The following is a 25,746-nucleotide window of genomic DNA, read 5'->3' on the forward strand; positions in this document are numbered from 1 at the left end:
CCTGATGAAGTTCCAGCTGTGGAACGAAACGCGTTGGCTGATGTCATTTTTGTACTTGCTTTGACAATAAAGAGATTCTCTGCATCTAATTCGAGTGAATTGACTTTGATTTGGTGCATCTTCCCTGCTGCATCAATTTACCCTGAAAATACTCAGTGCTATCTGGATGAGAATAGTGTGGAAGAAATATACATATTTCAAAGAAAGTTTGATACTTATCCCTGTCATTTGACTTTCTAAGAACCTCTGTCATGAAGTGTAGCATTTGAGTCAAGCTGCGGCTTTTAAACCGACATCAAGCCACTACAGGTATCTGCACCCTGTTGAAAATCGCTTTAGGACATGGCCCGGAGTCCATGTTTTCCAGCTGCTTGTCCTAGTTTGAAACTTCCTTGAAAAGCAGTCCATGCAATTTGACAAAGAATAACCAGAGATTTACGCCATTTGACTGAGGACAGGGAACATTATACCACCTTTACTCTTAATTTCCCACACAATATGACTCTACATACTTTAATTGTCTGCTCAACTTGCAAACCAAGACACCTGGAGACTATATTTATTTATTTATTTATACAGTTTTATATTGCACGAACATTTTAGCCTATTACATTGTTTAGCTGATGATTAGAAGTTTTATTTCTTTTTGTAACATGTTTACCCATTTTTCCATGGTGTATTATTTTTCTTAGTTTTATTTAATCGGTACTGGTAAACTAGCATAGGGCCTTATGTAGAGTTAAGGAGATGTAGGACATCTGTTAAAAAGTGGCAGATGTTTTGTCAACCTTTTTTGTAGTTCATATGGGCCTTTTTCCTTTTAACAGAGTGGACAAGACATTGCCACTTTATAGATAATGTCTCACATTCTCCTAATTAAAAATAAATCACTTAGTTTGGAACACATACTGGATGCAGTTTCTTAGAATATACTGTAGTAATTGGCCCTACTACCAAGGGGAAGCTGCAATACTACTTTCAGAAGCCAGTTTAACTCTGGGAATGAGATTGCTTGGGAAGGTTAGTCACATCTTTCCTGAAGACATCGGCTTTATTTCTCAGAACCCAATATTCTGCTTCAATATTAAAGATTTTTTATTAAAGGTTTAGATCTACAAAGAGATCAACTGCGTTGTGACTTGCAAGATTCAAAAGTTGGTACATTATAAAAAGTGTTAAACATAGTTTTTTTTAAAAGAAAAAGATTTGCAATATAGCAATACATTTACTGGACAATGTATCACCTGGCTGCAGCTCTAGCTGACTTAATTCCATATTTTATAGAAAAAGGCTTTAAAAAGATACATCTGGAGGGATTTTGAGTAATTTAGCATACATGATATTAAAACTGAATAGATGTTTAAAAAACTTGTTTAAAAATTAAAACGTCTGTAGCACATAGTTTAATTTTCTGTGGCTATAACAAATAGGTTACTGTTCTTGCTGACTTAATACTGTATTTCACAAACCGAGGTTATAAAAAAAGCAGATCAAGGGGATTGTAAAGCAGGACAAATAAATAAAACAGGATTTAACTTTTGTACAGCACCCTCACATAAATTGCACAGCCTGTCATCCCAACATATTCACCGCCAAGCATCTGTTACGCATGTTAAAGGTAGATAAGTCCGCCTAAACAATAACATACATCAGCGGGCACTATGCTCGCAGTTCCAATCTGGATAGGGTTGTGGTGCTGAAACACAGCAAATCCGAATTATTTTACCCAGTCTAGTTATTCTTCCATAGAAGCGGAAGTCATGCTCCATAGTTCTATTTTTGCCTAATACATTTCAAATAGCCTTTATGACTGAAATAGATCATATTTACCAAATTTACACTAAAGTGCCTATGTGTGAGTAAAAGATTTTTCATCGGTATACAATCACCACTTACATTATTAGCGCATTCTACGCTTATGAGCTTCCTACTGGGATCTCCTGCGAGTGAAAAATACGGTAACCCCAACGTATTATGGCTGCCAATCCACTTGCAATTTGAACACAGTATCCTCACCTCTGCTCTATGCATAAAGTCCCAGTGATCTTCTTTTATGACTTCTATGACATCTCTTTGTGAAATTAGCAAAGTAAATGTTCCTTTACCATAGATATGTTTTAACGATTTCCATAAGTACATTGCCCAAATGCCAACTATAACTCTTTATTGACTGACAACCCCTAGTGCGTGTTATAATTTATTTATGTTGACTTTCAGATATTAGATGCTTCTGTAAATCTTTAACTGTCCGATCTAGTAACACAATATCATCTGCGTAAAGTAGTATTCCCATAGAGTAAGACCCTACCTTTGGGGCATCACCACCAACACAGGACATCAACTCTCAAAAATCAGCAATGTATAAAGAAAAGAAAACAGGTGCCAATAAACATCTTGGTTTAGGCCATTTTTGGTTTCAGTTTTTGCATGACACCATGTTGCAGTGTGTAAAGCTATGATCAATTTTAGTAGTCCTTCTGGGATGCCCATTGCCCTAAGTTTCCTCCATAGGGTATGCCTGTCCACATGGTCAAAGGCGGAGGAAAAATCAATGTATACCACGTAGACTGGTATAACCCACTTCTGGAAATACTTCTTCACAGGTAAATGAAACACAATTATATTATCTAGAGTTGAACAATTTGGTGTAAAGTCCGCCTGTTCCAGGGGCACAATTTTCTTTTATCTGCCACGGTCTGTAGCTGATTTAATACACATTTTGCAAAAATCTTCCTAATGGCATCTAGTGGGGTGATTTGCCTATATTTAGTATGAGCATTAGTAGGGCCTTTTTTATGTAGTAGAAGTATAATACTACCTCTCCAGGATTCTGGGATCTCCCCAGTAAAATAATAGTGTCTAATCAGCGCTGCCAGATAGATAGCCCATGAATCAGGTTCTAGCTTTATAATAGTAATAGGCAGCTGGTCAGGACCTCTAGCCCCTGTGCATCTAGCACCAAGAAATCTATATTTGACTAGTAACCTAGATTGATAAGTGAGAGTAGTGCTTTCCATATCAATGAGTAGTATAGGAAAACAAGGGTACCCCAATAAGCGAACCTGGAGTTGTAATATGTTTACAAAACACTGGTTCAGGGTTGGCCTTACTAGGTCCGGAGTTACTGCCCCGATGGGGCGGTGTACAATCAATTTAGAATGAGCATTTAATCATGGAGTGAGCGAGGGTGTAGGGAGACATATAGGATTTATTTACAATTGAGAACAATCAGGGATTTACGATATTATCAGGTGCTCACATAAGTGACAAGGTGTGTATTTGTGACAAGGTGAATGTGCTCTAAATAACATAACCTCACAGGTACAACAGAAAAAGGAACTCCGACTAAATATGTACCAGGAAAGGGGGTTCCTGCTGCGGGGGGTTGCTGACGACGTTTCGATCTGTTAGTTAGTTAAGATCATCTTCGGGACAAGGGGGTGAGCAATCTGAAACTGAATTAAAGTAAGTATAATTACCATTTGTCCCTACAGTCATGTCATATACAGTCAATATGTGCTCCCAAGGGTTTTGGAAGGCTCCAAAACTGGTATTGCAATTTAAATTTTTAGCACCCGGTGTTTTAAGACTAGGCGCTGAAGTGAGAGATTAGTTTGATAAGCAACACTTACTTCTCATTTGAAGTGGGCTATTGGTAATATGTCGGATGATTTTAATTTTAACCACGGGACTGTGGTTCTGTGGGTAAAAGAAAGAGCCAGGACGCCCTTATGTTGAAAACCGGTCTGTCTAATGAGCATAAGTCGTAAAAAGCCTCTTACTGGGAGGGAGCGGGACGGGCATCTTGGATCAGCGAGTGGTCATCAGGTGGTTTGGTGATTAATGTGCGTGAGCACAAAACTTATGTAGGGATGCCCCTGTTGGTAAAGGGGCAACTGTAATAAACCACAATTTGGGGTATCGGCGAAGGATAGGCATAGGGAATATAGTATTCTTACAGTGTGACTGAGACTTTTGCATGTGAGCTAGCAGGATCTGTATGCCTGGTGAGGTCTCTGGCGCCGTTCCTTGGATCAGTGAGTGGTTGTCAAGTAGTTTAGCGATTTATGTGCGCAAGCACAAAACTGTTTTTTTGGGGTGCCACTGTTGGTAAAAGGGCAAATGTAATGAACCACAGTATGGGGTATCGGTGAAGGATAGGTGTAGGGAATATAATATTCTTACAATGTGAATGAGACTTGATCATGCAAGCTAGTAGGATCTGTATGCCTGGTGAAGTCTGGCGCAGTTCCTTGGGTTGAGAAAACAATTAGCGTGATGCGGGCCTAGCATGTGGTAAGGTAACAGTGGGCCAATGAGCGTATTTACTTACTCATATAGCTGAGGTGCGACTAGGATGGGCATGTGCTAGCCCTTCTGTCTTTTCTGGGCATAAGCGCTGGGTAGGGGTAGAAAGGATGCATTAGATGTGGGAAGGCATGGGGACAAGGCTGCAATTTAGCTGACATGTGGGAGAAATCGATTCAGAAAAGGGGGTGGTGATGAACCGCTTGTTTCCTTCCCAGTGAAAGAATTGGCTTTGTAGTTTGGTTTGCCCTGTTCCCATCATGCACTGGGACAGGAACAGACTAATTTGCATATAGCCAGGTTCTGAGCTGGGATGGTGCAGTGAGCTAAAAAACGGTGTTGGATCTAGCCCTGATCTCTTGACTGGGTGAGAGTATTCTGCTTAATTCAGAAACTCTGTCCATCACCACCCCTTGTTGTTTAATTATGTGGGAGAAATCGGCCAAAAATTGAGAAGTCTCTAATGTGCTGCACATTAACATTAACAAAGAGAAAATAGGTTGTATCAGAACGTAATTGCCATATGAGGTTGGAACATTCTACAGTCTAATCAAGATCACAATACTCACAACCGGCCAGAGAGCCGGAAACTATTTGGTGAAGCGGGAAATAAAGCTTCCTGCTTTCCTTTCTATGTTTAGAGGACAATCTAATAGTATGGTTGGAAATATTGGTGTTAAAATCTCCTACTGGTATTATATTTCTGATCTATTCCTAGGCAGCAACGTCCTCTATAAAATTAAATTATTATTTTAAGAGAGCATTAGTCTCGTAACCAGGGCGTATATACACTTTCAACAATATAAACTAAGTCATGGGACTTACTACCCTCTTATGATTAGAGAAAACGATGCTATGCAGTAAATTCGATGGATGATCAAGACCACGAATAGTTGGAACTCAGCAATGTGACTATTCCACCGCATACATGCCCGTTCCTGTATTTTCTTTTTTTTACAGGACTGGTAATAACAAAATAAACTTTTAACTGGTTATCCAAGACTCTTGGTGAAAAATAATATCTGGTTTTAAGGGGTCAAGATTCAGAATTTTCACCACATGTTTTGGAGCCGCCTGCTAAATTCCAGGAGAAGATTTATGTAGAATTGCCTATAGGTTATAACAAGGATGTTGGCCTAGAACCCTTATCATTGTTTAGTTCCCCCGCCAGCCTATGCCATTGTGACATACCATGATCCCTCAACTCAGGAACTAAGGGCCTAATTACGATTACCTAATTATTTCCTCTACTGGTGGTAGTACCATTAGTGTTTCTCATCATAATATTGCTGTTAAATTGAAGTCTTAATTTAGGGCCAGAAGGAACTTTCATCCTGCCGGCAAACTAACAGGGTAGTAAGAAAGCAAAAGAGGTGAAATTCAAGGCATCCCCCATGTGAGCAAACCGTGCCGGCCTAATGCCGGCCACTTTAGCCCAATATGTTTTGCCATCTGTTGCCTAAGCACTTACCACCTTTCTGCATAGGCTTCTGCTTCTGAGTCCTTTTGCATCTTTCTACTCCTTCTGATCCTCATTTGGTGGCTTGTGGCTCCTGCCTACTTCTGTGCGGACAGTGGGGGCTGTACGGGATGTAGGGGCAGGGATGCGAGCAGCTACAGATTTCCCGCTGCAGTGCCACAAGGGGCTATTCCACCAATGTCGCCACTGCGGTACCCGTGGCAGCCACGACTCAGGCTCTCGAGCCTCCCACTTCTTTTTTTCCAGCAAGTAGATGGGAACAGCCCCTCCTGCATGCGGCTAAACTGCAGACGTAGCAGCTACACACACTGTGGTGCCCGTGGCAGCCATGGCTCGGCTGCTCACAACTTGGCTGCTCTAAGCCTCCTGCTTATGGTTCCTCAACCAGCGACAGCCCCTCAGTGTGCACTACGCAGACGCAGACTGCATACTGACTCAATCATCTTTTACTTGAAACTGATTCATTTTACAATGCTTTTTTCCAGTTGAATGACGCATGTTCGATAGGTGACAAGAAAACTAGATTTCCCCCAATGCCATTCCAAAGTTGCTCTTTACCGTTGTGTAAGAGTGAGCTCCATGAAGAATCCCTTAGTTATTCTGTAGATTTTACTTTATATATGATTGGAGGCTATCTGAGCAAGGATGGAAGATACACTACTTCTTTGAAAGGTGCAGAAGCTGAAAGAGAGCAGTTATGTGTTTGCAGGAGGGAGTACAAATAAGACTGTCAGTACTGCAGCTGAACACACCTCTGGAGCGAAGACAGATTCAGATTAGTTTTGGTATTGAGTTTGTCTGGCTTACAGAAATTAATGTGGACTAGGTTAGAGGCAGGTAATTGTATTTGTTGAGGTTTAATACTTGATTGAAGCTTGGATCATGGCTGTGTTCCTCATAACTCAGGAAACAGAAACAACTTTGTAAACTTCAAGAACGTTTATGGAGAAAGGGCTACCGCAGCCAACAAAAGGACAACATTAAAGGATGCCTAACAAAATATTAATCCTTACTAATTAGGGACAAATCAGGGTATTGCACCAAACAGATAGAAGAAGCAAAAACACTCATCTACAGAACTATTCAGGACAGTGTCCAAAAAATCAATTCCCATTACAAATCAAATCACTAGCAGTCTAGCGCTATGCAATGATATTTCAAAGTTCTGTTTAAACAAAATAGAACATATTTACCATGAATTCAAAAGCCCTAAAGTAACTTTGCATGAGGTTCACTTACAACCTGTAATAGTAATTGGACAGACAACTCAGACTTCTAAGATGATTCTTTAAGAATTGCTCCCCTCCCATCCAACCTAATCCTTGGTCTAATTCAAGCAGCTAAGTCACTAACCCCATTGGATCCTAGCCCCCTCCCCCAGCTGTGGTCAAAATGGTTCCAGAGCTGATGGGCAATAATCTTACCATTCTTTTCAAGTCCATGTTTAAAACCGGTCACTTTACAAAGGCGTGGAAGGAAGCCGTGGAAGCGTGGAAGGAAGACAGGCCTCTGGCCTTCTGTCCTTCCAAAAGGCCCTTAAAACATGGCTTTTCCCTTAATCTGGTGTTGCTTCTTGTATTTGCATGTCCTCTCAGTGTTATGTTCTCCCTTCTTTGTGGGTTTCCTTTGATAAAGCGCTGAGATACTCCTTGGAGTGGCCGTGCACTATAGAAGTATATAAATAACATAACATAACATAACATAACAGCTTCCATACTGCCTCTTATTTAAAAAAAAACACAGTCTAAATCCTGAAGATCTGAACAACTTTCCCACCAACTCCTGGCTCCCTCTGCCAGTGAAGTTAGATAAAAAGGCCATGAACACCCAATGATATACCTTTATAGAAGAGCACCAGCTGCTAGATGCTACACATTAGAGCTTTAGAAGTGGCCACAGTACAGAATCTGCCCTGATCAAATCCTGACAAGGAATTAGAAAGGCATTAGATGGCGGAGGAAATGTTTCTTTAGTGTTAGATTGATCTGCAGCATTCAACATGGTTCATCATGATCATTTGCAGGACTGCTTTGCCACAATGGAAGTGCAGGGGACAGCACTGACTTTGTTGCGCTCATTTCTCTTGCAAAGGAAACAATCGGTGGCATTGGACGCATTTGTCTCTGAGCCTTTCTCTCTCCCTTGCGGGGTCCCACAGGAGTCCTCGCTCATCCCTGCTCTGTTTAATGTATATGCATGTTTCCAGGCATCTTTAGAAGATCTTTTGGCATCTCACTGACTTACTATGCTGGCGACACAAACATTGTTGTCACTATCTAACCAAGATAGAGACACAGCCAGTAGATTTCATGACTGTATGCAGGCATTAGCAATTGAATTACTCCTTAAAATGTAACTCAGAAAAAACTGGTCATTTTTTTGGGAAACAATACTTCCTTCTAGTCTCCATCCTGTTGGCCAGCAGAATTAGGCTATCTGCCCACACCAGTGAGGAAGACCAAAATCCTGGGTGTCCAGATGGACAACAAACTCACCTTTGGTGACCAGGTAAATTCAGTCACTGCCTCCACCTTCCTCATATTAAGGATGATTAAAAAGATTCTAAAGTTCATATCCTACGAGTCACAAAAAACTATCACACCTCCCTTGTCCTGTCAAAACAGGATTATTGTATTGGACTCTACCTCAACATACAGCAGCAACATCTTCATAAAAAACAGATGGCCCAAAATGCTTCAGCTAGGCTTTTGTTTGGAACTCTCAAATTTAAATACAAAATGTAAAGCCCCAAACTGCCCTGACTACCAGTAACACATCAGATCAAATGCAAAGCTCTCTGCACTGCTCAAGGCTTTAACCCCTTTAGTGCTAAGGTACAATTACTCTTTTGCTATAATTTCCATTGAAATCAATGGAAAGTCCATGACGAGTTACCCTTGTCATTAGCAGCCAAGAGGTTAAACAATACAGGCCCATTCCACTTTAGGCATACTTTTTCATGGTACGAACCCAATAGAAGCTTTCATTCATTTGGAGAGAAAACCCTTGCTGTCACCAGATTTAAGAGAACTAACTGTGGTGGCAGAAGTTTCATTACCTAGACGGCCAAAGCATGGAACACCTTACCTTATCCTAACTGATCTGCCCTCAATCTTCTCACCTTTAGAAAGGAGTTGAAATCCTGGCTTTATAACATTAGGTCCTGCTCAGTTCTACAGTCATTCGTTGTTCAAACCTGTGAGCTAGTGCCAGGACCTTCGGGCAATCGAGCACTTTACAAATCTATTTAACATAACGTTATGGGCAGGGTTTTAGAACATTTAGTTGAAGCAGAAATTATCCACTTTTTTAAGGTTCCTCAGAAAAAAGTTTGGAAAGGTGTTCCTGTATTGACTATTTCATAAATGTTAGCAGGAAGAAAGCACAAATAAGTTCCTGACCAAGCATGATTCTGTTTAGTCAAGGAAGACACAATTCAGCCAGTCATCTTTCACCTCTACAATGAAAGTCTTTACATTATCGACCACCAACAGCATCCAGATTTACAAATCTACTTGTGACCTGTATCTCTGAACATCTTCTACTTTAACAACATAAACCATCGAACATTTTACCTTACCACTTGAAGCTAAGGAAGGACTTGTCCTTTTCCTTGTGGCCAACATCAGTTTGAGAAACATCCAACTGAGCTCTGCAGTTTTAAGATAAATCACTTTTAGTTAAAAATCACCTAATCCACAGACATTTTAGTGGATGAGCATGGAACCAACTGTGGTTCACAAACATCATTGGCTCCTCTGAGCGGTGACTAATCTATGACGCCAGGCACTTGAATCTCCATATATGTCTGATTAAAATTCCTTAATCTGAGTCTGCTTGTTGGGCTTCAGTTTGGGCTTCCGCAGTTTCTGTGCAAAGGCATGAAACCCTATAAGAACTGATGTTATGTGTATCATAGCACTTTTCGAACAAAGTAAAGGACAGACCTAAAGGTTGCTTTTTTTAGAATTAAAAAGTGGGTTATTAATTGGGCTAGATGTAAGTCCACCACAGGGAACAAAACCGCACAGTTTCATTAATTTAAACATGAGCTCAACCCCCTGGTAGCTATGGCAGAGAGCAAACAGGCTTACCTGATGAAAATATTTAAAGTATTTAGCAGTAACGAAACAGTTAAAAAGTCAAAATACAACACAGTAAAAATTCTATGACCAGTGTAGAAAAAAAGAGAAAAACTTAATGAGTAAAACGACACCAAACAAACAAAACTCCAATGAAGGAACTGGACTTATGAATTTTTAAAGATTTAAGGTAAAAGCTGCCAAGAAATAGTAAAGCGCCAATCAGTAGTCACTGTTCGTAGTTGATTGCCAACAAGGTGCAATTTCAGGCCAATTGTGATGGAGGACAGGTCGAAAACACCAGGTGGGTCCATCGGTCAAAGATTTTGCCTTCTATCATAGTTTCTGAAATGGAAGTCGAAATCTTCCAGTAGGGCAAGTTTACAGTCTGTATCCACTGAAGTCCTTTTGTAGCCTGAAAGCAGCTTAATGAAATCATGCTAACGCTGTGGATTTTGGGAGGAAAAGCTATGAGTGGGAGAAATTCAAAAGTCCTGACCGGCAAAGTGTTTGCATAGCACAGATACCTTTTGCACCTCGGTCTAGCGAAGAGATCTACCTTCAGACTTAGGGCCAGATGTATGACGCTTGCATTTTGTGACTCGCAAATTGTGTCGCTTTGCGACTAGCAAATTGTGAGTCGCAAAATGCAATGTACACCAGTGTCACAGACACTGTTATGATTCCCATTGGGGTCGCAAATTTCAATGCCTCATCAATATTCAAGAGGCAAGCGCAATTTACGAGCCCATTTGGAATGGCTAGCACTCCCAGGGATGGTGGCCTGCTGGGGACAGCAGACCACCATGTCTGGGACTGCTTTTTACATAAAGCAGTTTTTCTTTTTTAAATGCAGGCCATTTTCATTAAAGGAAAATGGGAGGCATTTAAAAAAAGAAAAATTAATCTTTTCTTTTTGATTTTTTAAGGGCAGACTGTGGTCTCATCCATTCACAAAGGGGAAGGGGTCCAGTTTATGAATGGTTTACCACCTACTTGAAGTAGGTGTCAAACTGCAAGTGTTTTGCGACCGCATATGCAGTCGCAAAACAATGGTACATACCATTTGAACTCGCTATTAGGAAGAGACGTCCTTGGCATGCCCCTTCTTAATAGCTAGTCGCAAACACTATTTTGCTTGTCTGTGACTCGCAAAATAGCGTTGGTACATACCACCACCGTTTTTTGCTGTCGCAAAAGGGTTGAATACCCTTTTACGACTGCAACAGATGGTTGCACATCTGACCGTTAGTCTTTTATGGAGCTCAAACTCTTCCTAAAGGGCAAACCTGAAGTTGTATCTAAAGAAGTTGCATCAAAGTCACACACCTTTGTTGCAAGGTTTTGCTGATGCTCTGGAGGTTTTGACTGTTCAAACATTTCATTTCAGAGTTTACGGAGCACTCCTCTTGGTCACTTCTAAGGCTTCCAACTGGCCCTGGGAGACCACTTCTTATTCCTGGGTAAAATGGGAGCTTGTCCAACCCTTCAGGTTCCTACACAGGTCTCAAAAAGTAGGTGCAGACAGTATTCTGAGGAGCTGGTGGTGATGTCCATTCTCGTGTAGTTCAATAGCCAGTGGATGGGGGTAGCACCTGGCCACTCCTTTAGCAGTAGGAAAAAGTCCCCAGTACCCACTGTCAGAGTAAATTCTATTTACCTAACTGCAAACGATTCCAGAGTGCACTATTCTAAGGCACAACAGAGATGTCTAGGCCCCTTCCACTAGGGCAACAGTCTACCCAGCAGTGTCTAAGAAAATGAGTAGTCCCCTCCTTCTGAGTTTCTCTAAAGTGCTTCCGGGACAACTTCTCCATCTCACTGGGAATGTGCCAGGGTGATTACAGCATGTCCTAGGATCAAAGGATTTTGTACTCCTAGACTTCCACTTACACTAAACTGTCAAAGGACAGGCATCCCCTTTGCCCCCCTTCAAAGTAAGTTAAAGTCCTAAATCATATCCTAAATCCTATCTGACTGGTGTCACAGATCTCACACCCATCTCATCCTGCCTAACAGGCCCAAGCCAATGTTCTCCCGTGGACTGCAGGTTTCATACCTCAATAAGGTCAAGCACTGTAAAAGGCAGTTGCTGGCAGCCTTATGCAAATTGTCCTAAATGAGCTTTAGGCAGGGAAAGGGTACATTCCCATTAGATACTTTCCAAATACTACATTAAAAATTTAGCTTCACCATTAGCCTGTATTTTTAATAAATATTAAATATTTAAAAAATTGTGCTTGAGCTATTTCTCTAGCAGTTGGCCAAGGTAGCAAAAATAATCTGCACAAACGTTTTCCTCCTAGAACAGCCGTAGACTTCCAATGTGAAAATAACAACATCCCAGTATAAAATGCTAGATACTAGGAACCCTACCCTGTGGGGTACAAAGCCTACATATGAGTGACTTACTAGTGTTTAAAAGGGAGGTTTACCTCTATCAAAAGGATTATTTTGGCAGGTTGGACTTTAATTTGCATAAATCAAGCTAGATTGTTTGTCCTAAATTTATGCTTTAATTGTCACACTTTCATTATATAATGATTAGTTCTGAAAAATGATACTTATTGAATTAATCATTATTTTATTTTACTGTTTTCTAGTGTCTGACTTTCCAAAACTACTTCTTTGGGTTTGCCTAGGACGGTTGTGCATCAATATACTCCAAATTAAGCCTCTAACTAATACTAGGTAATCCAATTTAAGGTCCATTAGTACTATAGACACAAGTCGCCCATTTTAATTAGTCAACTTCATGTATCACAGTTGGAGCACAATAATATGTGATTGCCCAGGGATTACAGAAGCCTTAGCAATTACTGAAGGAGCTGTTATACAATGCCAATACTGTGGGCTTAGGCTCAGCCCATTGTATTATTGGTTGGCTTTCATGTGAGGGGCATTTGATTTTTGCTTAGCCATTGGCTTGCCTTCCACTTCCTTTATTTTTCTCCCCTGGTCCACACATTTGATTGGATGACTTGTAACTTTCCATTGTTTACATTTATGGAATTTAATGTTTTTCATTTCTCTTTCAGCTTTTCATATTTTCTTGATTTCTCCCATGTGCTACTTCACCCGCACAACTCCCCATGAATCTTCTTTCCTTCACAACTAGTATATTGCTTTTCCCACCCTTTCTGTCCACTCTCACCTTTTTCTTTAAATACCCCCAGCCACTCTATTGCTCCCCCACTCTACCTTACCCTTTTGTTTTTCTTAATGGCTTTTATTTATTTGGAGGTCCTAGCAGCATCAATTTGCTGCTGAGCACTGTTTTATAAATAACATGCTTCATGCATCTTAAGTTGTTTAATTTGTTCTACAAGATGATATCCACCTTCTTCGAACTGGAAATCAAAAAATTTTTTTTTTTTTTAATGGACTCGGCAGTGTCATGAGGCATACATGTTTTGCTTTTGATGCTGCTCTTGAGCATCTGCAATAACCTTTTTTTCTCTTTCTGCCAATGCTGATTAGTATCGGCAACAAGCGTTTGCAAAGCCAAAAGGTTCGGAAAAGTGAGCCAATGGTTGTTCTAGCTTGATTACTTTCATAAGCTACGGCAGTGTCATGAGGCATACATGTTTTGCTTTTGATGCTGCTCTTTAGCATCTGCAATAACCTTTTTTTCTCTTTCTACCAATGCTGATCAGTATCAGCAACAAGCGTGTGCAAAGCCAAAAGGTTCGGAAAAGTGAGCCAATGGTTGTTCTAGCTTGATTACTTTCATAAGCTACCCTAACGTTGAGTCTCCTGCCCAGCATTTTGAACTGTTTTTGTTCTTTAAAGCCAATTCGCATTTTTTAAAAAAGAGAAAAATTTGACATGAACCGATTCTTGTTGTTTCTGGTGTTGCTAGAATTTTTGAGCATTTACAAAATCTCAAAATATCTGCCTGACTTCCCATTTACTAATGACTAACTTTGGTAAACATGATTTTTTTTCCCCTGTCCCAACATATAGGGAATGTTTGCCCTCAACTGTTTAAGGTGACACCATCTTACTGTCATATGCCTTGTTTTATTAAACACTTGTGATATTCTCCCTCCAAAGTTCATTAAAAATTGATGAATGCATCCACCAATTCATTTTCATTACCCCCTGGGTAATATAGGCTTGTGTAACGCCTCGTGTAAAAACAATTGGGAAAGTTCACCATTGGTCACTTTTTTTTTAACCTTTTTACGTCATATCCTTTTTTAAAATAATTTTTAGCCATGCTGTACAGCAGCCATGCTGCTCTACAACATGGCTATAAGATATTGCAAAATCAATAGCTCTAAGTAAAACAAAACTGATTGGTTTTGCCAACGCTTGTTGTTAAATAGTTTAAAGCATCCGTTTAACCTGAAGCTTTCTATTTTTAGCTTCAGGGCCGAGAAAATAACCAAATGAAACTAATATTGAAATCCTTTTGTTCTGTACCTACAGCTTGCATGTTTTTCCTACAGAAGATATACTGTTAAAATAATACTTCTTTAATAATCTTAGACCACATTATGTTTAGTGGGGTTGACTCTTAACATTTGTATTTTGTGTATATCGATTTCGAATGTGGTGTAATTACATCCTGTAAAACTGTAGAAAATAGAGATGAATGGTCATAAATAATTAGCAAATAATAAGAGGTCTCTGAGCCTCTACAGAGTTTTCTCCTTGGGTAACAGGTCTTCAAGGATAAATACCCAAAGTGCAGCATGATTTCAGACAGGCATAGTCTGTCGCTACGTTTGATCTTCAACAGAAAGTCATACCTTTAAATCCTATTTACGTGTGTATAATGGCAGCTTAATTTAATGTGTAGTATGTGTATTGATTGAACTCCATATACTAACATTATTTGACAATGAATAAATAACTGAGCACAAAGTCATTCAGTACAGGGTCTGTGCTCTAAAAACTCCTCACTTATATGGTAGACACAGCAAAATAGTGCTTCATATTTAATAAATTGTAAAGGCAATAAAAATTGAGAACTTGACAAATGGACACATTTTGGGTAACTTGTGGCAAGGTCATCAGGGCAGGGGGTGTTCATGCTTTTTTCATGTATAAAAAAAAATACTACTTTCAATAAGTATCACTCAATTCGGTATTATTCATATGTACTTATGTGAGCCTGATAATTGTTCAAACTATATTTTTTTTCGTTTGAAAGTCGTTTTCGTGACATATGTTGCCTTGTTTTCTTTTTTTTTTTGCTGGCTCGTACTTTGGTACTTGTCTGTGTCCCTTGTAGCCTCTGAAATTTCGAGTCTCTTATGCCCTTGCAAATGGTATGACGGCTTGTTCTAGTTGGACTGAACAAGCCAACGGTACTTCGACACTCAGACATGCAGACTCAGACATGCAGATGCCCCCCAGATCAAAGGTGTTCCGGTACAGGTGCTATTATTCGCCGATTACGCTGTTTTACTCTCTAGAACCCCCATGGGTCTACAGCGGTTAATGGGTAGTTTTTCTTCCTTTATTTAAGATAGAAAATTAGTAATTGATAAAGGGAAAACACATACAATGACCTGTGGGGCTAAAGCTACATTTTTTAACACTTTTTTTATAGATAGAGAAAAGGTGCAACAGGTGCACACATTTTGTTATCTAGGTATTACCTTCTCTAATGACAGGAAATGGACCAATGAATTTAACAATATTCGGAATAAAATGGCAAAGAATGCCCATGGTATTTACAGGTTTGCTGCAAAAGTAGGGGACCGTCGCACCAGGGATATGCTCAAGATTTACCAGGCTAGATGTGTTACTATAGCACTGTATGGAGCTTGAGTATGGGGCCATAGCTGTGTTCATAAGTTACAGTTGGAGGAAAACTTATTTGTAAAGAAACTCCTGTTTTTGCCCACCTCAGCTTCAACCGAATTAAGTCACAGTGAACTAGCCATTGATTATTTAACTGACCTGTTATCCCTTAAGCCAATGATGATCTGGCGGTCTATTTGGCTTAAGGATGAGAAGTCCTTTAATAGATCTATTATTGAGGACTGTTTACGGTTGGATAAATATCGAGAGATACCCTGGGTTAAATATGTTGTTACTTGTTTTTCAGACATTTTTAACTTGAACATTTTAAATGAACCCAGCGCAGCAGCAATGATTCCTAAGTCGGAAATGAAAAGTATATTCCTGACATATGCCACGCCACAGAGCTTCAATGGACGGACCACAGCTGCGTCCACTTCACCTTCAAGAGAACGACGACCCACCAACACCAGCAACAGACCGCCCGCAGAAGCTGGAACAAGATCACAGCAGACCAGCTCGCCACCTCCTTGAGCCAACACCCTCCTGCCAGCTCAGCGAACCCCAGCCAGGCCGCCGACTACCTCACGAAGTGGATCAGCAACTGCGCGGACGAACTCGCCCCGCTGAGGACCCCGCCTAGCAGACCCGGCAGCAAGAAGGCCCCATGGTTCACCGACGAACTCAAGAGCTCCAAGAAGAACTGCCGAGCCCTCGAGAAAGTCTGGAAAAGGGAACCGACAACGAACAACAGAACCTCCTACAAACTTGCCACCCGGAAACACCACCAGCTGATCCGCGCCGCCAAGAAAACAGCATTCAAGGACCGGCTGGACAACAACGCACACAACTGCAAGGAACTCTTCAACATCGTGAAAGAGCTTTCCAACCCCAGCGCAGGAAACAACGACATCACCCCATCGCAAGACCTCTGCAACTCCCTCGCCTCATACTTCCACAACAAGATCGCGGACATACACAGCAGTTTCAACAACCAACCAACGCACACCACGACCGACCAGCCACCCCCCCCCACCACCACCCTCCACGCCTGGACCCCGATCAGCACCGAAGACACCATCCGCACGATGAACTCCATCCACTCCGGATCACCGACCGACCCCTGCCCTCACCACGTCTTCAACAAAGCCGACGCTGTCATCGCACCCCACCTGCGAGACATCATCAACACCTCCTTCGACACCGCCATCTTCCCTGAAAGCTGGAAACACGCCGAGCTCAGCGCTCTCCTCAAGAAACCAACAGCGGACCCCACCGACCTCAAGAACTACCGCCCCATCTCGCTTCTCCCGTTTCCAGCCAAAGTCATCGAGAAGACCGTCAACAAGCAGATGGCCGCCTTCCTCGAGACGAACGGATCCCTCGACCCCTCACAGTCCGGATTCCGAGCCAAACACAGCACCGAGACCGCCCTCATCGCCGCCACCGATGACATCCGAGCCCTGATGGACAATGGAGAAACAGCGGCCCTCATCCTCCTAGACCTCTCCGCGGCATTCGACACGGTCTGCCACCGCACCCTAGTACGGCGCCTCAGCAACATCGGAATCCAGGACAAGGCGCTGGAATGGATCATCTCCTTCCTCGACGGAAGAACACAGAGAGTCCGCCTACCACCGTACAAGTCAGAGGCCTCCGAAGTCATCTGCGGCGTCCCCCAAGGATCATCACTGAGCTCCACCCTCTTCAACGTCTACATGAGCCCCCTCGCGGCCATCGTACGCAAACACCACCTCAGCATAATCTCCTACGCCGACGACACCCAGCTGATCCTCTCCCTGACCAACGACCCCGCCGCCGCCAGAGCCAACCTGCACGAAGGGATGAGAGAGGTAGCCGAGTGGATGACGACCAGCCGCCTGAAACTGAACTCGGACAAGACGGAGGTCCTCATCCTGGGCTCCTCACCCTCCGCCTGGGACGACTCCTGGTGGCCTCCCGCCCTGGGCACCGCACCCAAACCGACAGACCATGCACGAAACCTGGGCTTCATCCTGGACTCCTCCCTCTCCATGACCAGGCAAGTCAACAGCGTCTCCTCGGCGTGCTTCAACATCCTACGCATGCTACGGAAGATCTTCTGGTGGATCCCCACAGAGACCAGGAAGACCGTCACCCAGGCCCTCGTCACCAGCCGACTGGACTACGGCAACGCCCTCTACGCCGGGACCACCGTCAAGCTCCAGAAGAGACTCCAGCGGATCCAAAACGCCTCAGCCAGACTAATCCTCGACATCCCACGATCCAGCCACATCTCCGGACATCTGAGAGACCTTCACTGGCTCCCCGTCAACAAGAGAATCACCTTCCGCCTCCTCACCCACGCACACAAAGCCCTACACGACCAAGGCCCGAGCTACCTCAACAGCCGAGTCAACTTCTACGCTCCCAAACGCCACCTCCGATCAGCCAACCACGCCCTCGCCGCCGTCCCCCGCATCCGAAGAGCGACTACAGGAGGAAGGTCCTTCTCCTACCTGGCCGCCAAGACCTGGAACTCCCTCCCGTCCGACCTGCGCCTGACCCAAGACCACCTCTCCTTCAGGAAGAAGCTGAAGACCTGGCTGTTCGAGCAGTAGCGGCACCCCCCCCCCCCCCCCCCCCCAGCGCCTTGAGACCCTACGGGTATGTAGCGCGCTTAATAAGTGTCACTGATTGATTGATTGACATATGCGGGGAGGAAGCTAGCAATTGCAACCGGATCAATGTCCACTGTCATTTTTTATAATAGGTATCATATAATGGAAGGTTTTCCTTCTTACTCAACTATGGTGACTAGGCACTCACATAAATTAGTGCTAACCAGACTTAGATTTGGGATGGCACATTATTTAGTAGCCCACCCAAATATTAAGAAACATCCGACTGGGCCATGTAGGTGTGATGAGGTATCCACCCAGAGCACTGTGCACTTTCTAATGTTTTGCAAACTGTACACCAATTTTCGTATTGCCTTTTTGAAACCCATGTTTGTTAAATATGGCATACGTACAGTTAAACAAGCTATGATTCTAATTTTTAACTTGCAATCTGAAGATATCTGTTTTTATACTGCAACATTTTTAAATCAGTGCATCAATTCTAGGAAAAGTATGTGTTTTAATGAACTTTGACTATTAACACTAGGGGCCTTATTAGGATGGCGGGCGGGCTTTGCCCGCCCGCCATCCTATCGGAAATCGGGACCGCCCGCCCTAAGGGCGGGGGTCCCGCACGCACCATTAGGATGTACCCGCCACAGTGGCGGGCACATCCTAATGGTGCGTGCGGGCACATCCTGTATTTATAGTATTGTGGCGGGCGGAGCTCTCTGCTCCGCCCGCCACAATACTAAAAATGCTTAGCAGCATTTACTTAATCAAAGCGGCAGGCACCGCGCGGTGCCTGCCGCTTTGATTATGCAAATGCACGGGGTACCACAGGTACCCCCCCCGTGTGCCACCCCCCTCTGGCCTTCACTCCGGGGGCCCACAGGGGGCCCCCAGAGTGAACACCACCTGCCTTTCCGTGGCGGCATTGCCGCCACGGAAAGGCATTGCTCTCTTGCCATTGTAATATGGCTGGCGGTGTCTCATAGACACCGCCACCATATTAATCATTTTCCGCCCCGGCCGCAATGCGACCGGGGCGGAAAAGTGGCGGGCGGTGTTTCCCTCCGTTGCGGTCCCCCCCCGCCATTGTAATGTGGTGGGGGAGAAAAGGGTGGCGGGCGGTCATTTCTGTCGGGCGGATCGTCACCGCCACCATGGCGGTGGCGATCCGCCCGACATCCTAATGGAGCCCTAGATGTTTTATACCATATGTAATTCTTATATGCGTTCTCTTACGAACTATGATTATTATCACTAATTGTAAACCTTAGATGGAACATTTTAATAGGTACTGTTATATTTTGTTTGTGCTTTTATGGTCATCTATATGCACTGAATAAAGCTTCATGAATTGACTTCGACATTCATCTAGTGTATCCTACTTAGGAGACAGTAGAACACCAGCACTTCACTGTGGGTGGAAAACTATTCTCCTAATCCTTACATACAACTGTCTGTAAGTGCAAAAGGGCCAACATATCTGCAAAGTGAAATATTTATGTAAAACAAAGTAAATGTCATGAAAAAGACACAATGAAAATTTCTGGATAAATTATTTATTTTCAGATAAGACGATTATCTCTGATGTCAAAGAGAATATCGGTTCATTTGAAGACGTTCCTGAAACAGCCATCAACCTGGAAGTTTCCTTTGCAGAGCAAGCAGCCAATTTGAAAGATACTTCAAAAGGCAAGAAGCAAGGGGACAAAGAGGATGATACCCAGCTTCCAGTATGTTATTTTCTTTCCATCCATTTCTTAGTGTGCCTTCGTTGCAGTAATTGAATTTTATTTGCTTAAATAAGTTAGCCTGGTGACAAATGCAAGCTATATTTAACATACACAGATACTATTTTCTACTTATTACAGACTTCGAAAGTTAAAAGAATCCCTTACTTCTCCAGAGATGTTATTTCACCCATATTCTTACAGTGGTGTCAATTGCTCTTCTTCACTCATATTTAAATCCTGTTTACTGCTGCTTTCTCTCTCTGGAGAAGAATAAGCCCATTTATCTATGATGTCGCAATGAAGTTGAAATATCATGCCCTCCAGTATGAGGCAAAGGTCACAGTTTAACAGTTTATACTTTGGTAGAGGGAGAGATATCTTCCACTACCAATGTTCCACCACCTGCTACCAAAAACCCAGTTATAAGGCAGTGGTTGGGATAGTATCAATCAGATGGCCATATCCCAACCACTCCCAGGGGTGTACAAGACAAGGAACTTTTCATGAGTGCTTGTCACACATTTTTCGCATGGCCTGTACGGGCAGAAGGATGTTGGTAGGATGGCGGTGATGCACACCACTTTAGAGATGTCAGTATTTCTGAATCACCACCTCACCCTGTATGAGTAATTCTTGAGCACCACTGAGGAACCACCTGGATTTTATTCTGTGGGATCTGCAAGCACCCCTGACAAAAGCTGCATTACAGTAAACTCCTTGCTAATACTGCATACTTGCCATGAAGTAGCCATAATGCCACGAGATCCACAAATACAGTGCCAAGAGGCTGCAGGTCACAGATTGATGTTTAGGGTGGTGCATGGCCACTGCTTTTCACTACCGAGTCATTGAGTGAATAATGTGAGATTTTGAGAAGGAAGGCTCTAGATAGATAATTTTGTACTTATCATTTTTAAGTTTTGTCTTCTTTTTGCATCAAGTAATATCATTCACTGTAGTGACCTGACTGCCCAACTGTTACAGAGAATGGTAAAAGATAGACCCTGTGGGTATTAAGAACAAAACAAACCTTCATTCCCATAACTATTTTCAACCTCTACTACTTAGTGAGTACAGACCACTTCTTCTATGATATTAAATTAATTTTAATTCAATTTCTAGAGATTTAACAGCCCCCCAGAATCCTCTTTGGTCTTTTCCTAATTAAAAAAATATATGGACAACCGTGCTTTTTCAATATTATCAAAAATAATAGGAATTTCAGCAATTAAAGTAGTGTTCTTTCACCCGTTAAGAACCCAGAACCATAAAAGTTAAAAATGATTTGTCATATCATTATAGTATGTATGTCTTACAAGTTTCTCTTAAAACTTGCAATGCACCCCTATATGTAGCTAAATGTAACATGTTACAGCTCAAGTAATAGTGCCTTGAATGTCTTGGTGATTTCATAATTCATCAATTTATTGTAACATTAGTGTCATCCCACCTCTACTGACAACATAATACTATGTCAAATGTGATGAATGATGTCAATGATGACTCAAATAAGCATCTCATCAGTATCAAAATGCAATTCTTCCATCAATGAAATTTTGTGACCTATGTGTTCAGGAATGCTTGAAAATAAATGATTTCAAATAAGGATATGGCCCAGTTTTTGTTAGATGAACACTATTTAGTTAGGTACTTTGGGGCTCACAGCTATCAGTTTACAAATGTACAATAGTTTCACTGCAGCATTAGTCTAATTTTGATTTACATAGCAAAAGAAAAGACTCAGCTAAACCTTTCCAATCTGACAGGACATACTGAGCACAATGCAATAATTTTCACAGCAAGGGAATGCCAGTGGATGGCATAATTAACTAGATAATGATTTTTCAAGAAATCATAGCAAAACTTAAATGTTTTATCCTCCAATCCAGTTGTTGGCCGATAGGAGAGGAACTATATATGTATTTCCATGCTTTCAACGTAACGTTTGGTGGACAGAAAGATCTTTGGATTTGTTTTGCATGGCAAGGACTCAAACTTTTATGGATAACAAATTGAAATAACTTGGAAAAATTAATCTTTGTATGCAAAACCTTTCTTTGAACCATGAACACTGGTGCAGTACACAGGTATGGGCTCCTAAATTGTTGCATCCTCTGCAAACTTTTCAAGGGCAAAGTGGATGATCTGCTTGTCTTGTGCACAAGAACCTATTTTTATTGTAAGCTATATTGATGATACTTTTTATAGGTTAGTTTATAGGGAGAAACTTAATGGACTGGACACATGTACTGCTTTTATCACTAGCATTTATTGAGGCATCAAATTCAGTAACCTCAATGAGAAATACAAACAAATTCTACTTTTCCCAGATGCTCAACTCTGCCTACTTGAATATAAAATGTTTACCGAGTTCTACAAGAAGCCATCAGTAAACTAAATTTGATTGCTTGCTATCACATCACAAACCTTGCATTATCTACAGTCAGAAACAGACCAATAACACTAATTTAGGAGAAGTCGGCCTATGAAAAATTCTCATCCAAATCAGTTGTAAAAAGCATTTCTGCAGAAATCATGTAAGAAAAGCTACTCATGTTTTTTTTTAAATGTCTCTCAATTTATCATGACTATTTCTAAGATTTGAGATAAAGTACACAGGTATAATTTCAAGATCTATAGTGCCGTCATTCTAAAAGTTGAAGTGTGTAAATCATTTTCATTCTAATGCCATCTGCAGTCATATTACTGAAAGACCTTATGTTACAAGACAACACATTATTTGCTAATCACCTAATGTCATTTAATTGATTGTATGCCAACCACACCAAATTATACATCACCTCCGTGCTTGTTTCATACATCACAAATTAGCTATTAAACAGTGTGTCTCCAATCATTTGAAACATCCAGTACAATCATTGTTGGCCATGAAGATTTAGTATCTGTTATGTCTTCAACCCAGGCTCTATGTGATGCGCTAAACACTTACTTCCAGGATAAAATCTCCACTATTAAAAATAATATTTCTCCGCCCGTTTCGTCCCTTTCATTCTCATTACCCCCCAATAACCCCCAGCAACTGGATGCTTTCCCTCCTATCTCCATTACTGAGTTCCAGAGACTCCTGCACAAAGTCAGTTCTGGGTCTCCCAACGACTGTTGCCCCCCCCCCCCCATATCCTCAAAGAAATCTTCTTGGCCTGCCCTGACCCTGCCTTGGCACTTCTTAACACCTCGTTGGCCACAGGAGTAGTTCCAGACTCCTTCAAACAGGCAGTGGTGCTACCGATTTTAAAGAAAGCCAACGCAGACCCCTCGGTTCTGAGCAATTATAGACCTATTTCTCTGCTCCCCTACCTGGGAAAGATCTTGGAGACCCACGTGACTCGGTGCTTGAGCACCTTCATTGAGAGTTCATCTTTTCTGGACCCTCAACAGGCTGGTTTCCGCCCCCTTCACTCCATTGAGGCGGTTATTGCGGCCGTCATGGATACGTTAAGAACCGGGGCGGATAATAACATCTCTCAAGTCCTCGTCCTGTTTGATCTGTCGGCGGCTTTTGACACGGTCGATCACTCTATATTAATCGACCGTGTCACCAACGCCGGCATTCAGGGCGTTGCCCTTGATTGGGTCCGATCTTTCCTTGACAGGCGCTCCCAAGCAATTCATCTTTCCACCTTCTCTGCTCCCCTTTCTTCCCTTTCCTGCGGAGTCCCCCAGGGCTCGGCGCTATCCCCCCTTCTTTTTAATTTATATATGCAACCGCTTATGGTTTCTCTCCGTCACTCCTCTGCAACAATCTATAATTACGCAGATGATTTGCAGTTGATTTTCCCTCTTGATACCTCTTCCTCTTCCCCCACCAATTTCCAAACCACCATGCTATACATCTCTGACTGGATGGCCCACAGCCAGCTCAAGCTAAATCCTACTAAGACGGAACTTGTGCGGGTTGGCGGGCCGGCCAATCCGTGGAATGATAGCTGCTGGCCCCTCTCTCTTGGTGCCCCCCCCGCCAGCTCTGTGAAAAGCCTCGGAGTAGTCATCTCTGGTGATCTGACCATAAAGTCACAGATCTCTGCAGTTACATCATCCTGCTTCTTCCATCTGCGCAGGATACGCAAGATCTGTAGATTTCTCACCAGAGAGGCACTCATTTTAGTCGTCTTGGCCCTTGTCATCTCCAGGGTTGACTTCGCCAACATCTTATACGTGGGGATCCCTGCTTACCAGCTCCAGAGGCTCCAACTGATACAAAATCAGGCTGCCCGCTTGGTTTTCCACCAGCCCAAGCACCAGCACGTTTCACCACTACTGCGGAGCCTCCACTGGCTTCCAGTGGCCAAACGGTGCACCTTTAAACTCGGATGCACTATTTTTACAGCTCTCTACAATCTTGCACCTGCTTTTATCTCTTCCAACTTAAAGCGGTACTTACCAACACGAAATCTACGCTCTTCCGCCGACAATCTCCTGTGCATCCCTCAAGTCCATCGCAAGAAACATGGTGGTCTCCGTTTCTCTTTCCTGGCCCCTTCCTTTTGGAACTCCCTCCCCTCCTCCTTCCGTCACTGCCCTTCCTATGAATGCTTTCGCAAGACATTAAAGACGTTCCTTTTCAAAGCCGCCTTCGAGTAATCATTGGCCCTTGCCCGTTGTATCTGTTATGAGCGCCAAGAAACCGTTTCGGTGAACGTGCGTGGTATAAGAATTTTTAACATAACATAACATAACGTAGAACTACTGAACTGAGGATAAAATTATAGGATTGCCTTTTGAACCACAGTGTTTGGACAACATGTTCATCTTCTAACTCTCACAGTTGATTCTTAGGAAAAACATAGTTAAGCCCTTTTCTTGATATACCAGTCCATGAACTGGTCTGTTAACATATTTTCAAAATTCTAGGCATTCCAATGATTCCAGTCTATTCCTTTAAATGCCCTACATGCTATAAAAAATAAACAAACATTGATTTTGTAATGATACATTTGTAAATCTTACAGGAATATTGGTGGTAGTGTTTCTCAAGAAGAGAAAGCGTCCGCACCTTCTGTTAATATCTATTCTCACTGGAAGAGTTGTACGCGAAATATTTGAAGAGGTGCACCGAAAACCTGATAAAACACCCACCACCAGGGGTGTTAAATAAAGCAACAAAATGCTAGTATCAAGAATCTAGGAGAACCAAGTTACTCAAGCACTCTCTAAGAAGTTGTTTATATGGAAAATTTCCGTAAAGTATTAGTTTTGATGGTTTTTACACCAATGTCAATAACCAGTTCATTTGTAGTTCAAAGGTTTCAAAGTATGGATCCAAAACAGTCGTTGTACTTCAAAATCTTTATTTTCAAACACATTAAAAGATTTCCAGCTTTGCACCGCCGACACGTGTTTCGCCTACTCTGAGGCTTTTTCAAGGCAATAAAATTTCTTGTCAGGTGTAATAGTCGGTAGGGTCTTATTCATCAGAGGATGAAATTTGTGGTGCTGAAAATTGGAATCTTTGTTAAATTGTGCGACTTGCTGCGTGGAGATTAGTCAAATTTTCAGATAGTATTGTTCATGGACCTTGATAAGTCTCATATCTGTCGGTATCGAAGGCAAATCTCCACTGCTAGATGCTAGATGAATAAGACCCTCCCGACTATTACACCTGACAAGAAATTTTATTGCCTTGAAAAAGCCTCAGAGTAGGCGAAACACGTGTCGGCGGTGCAAAGCTGGAAAACTTTTAATGTGTTTGAAAATAAAGATTTTGAAGTACAACGACTGGTTTGGATCCATACTTTGAAACCTTTGAACTACAAATG

The 25,746-nt window shown here is 42.2% G+C and overlaps 1 protein-coding gene across 2 annotated transcripts in view; it reads left to right on the forward strand.

The window, feature by feature from the left end:
• Positions 1 to 25,746, forward strand: part of ARHGAP18 (Rho GTPase activating protein 18) — an 897,817-nt gene that overhangs the window by 423,286 nt on the left and 448,785 nt on the right. For both annotated transcript variants that reach the window (XM_086926994.1, XM_086926995.1), the window contains exon 5: positions 19,806 to 19,969. In XM_086926994.1, the coding sequence (XP_086783120.1) occupies positions 19,806 to 19,969 (164 nt within the window). The remainder of the gene's footprint in view (positions 1 to 19,805; positions 19,970 to 25,746) is intronic.

Source organism: Lissotriton vulgaris, chromosome 6, assembly GCF_964263255.1.
Source record: "Lissotriton vulgaris chromosome 6, aLisVul1.2, whole genome shotgun sequence".
Classification (NCBI taxonomy): domain Eukaryota; kingdom Metazoa; phylum Chordata; class Amphibia; order Caudata; family Salamandridae; genus Lissotriton; species Lissotriton vulgaris.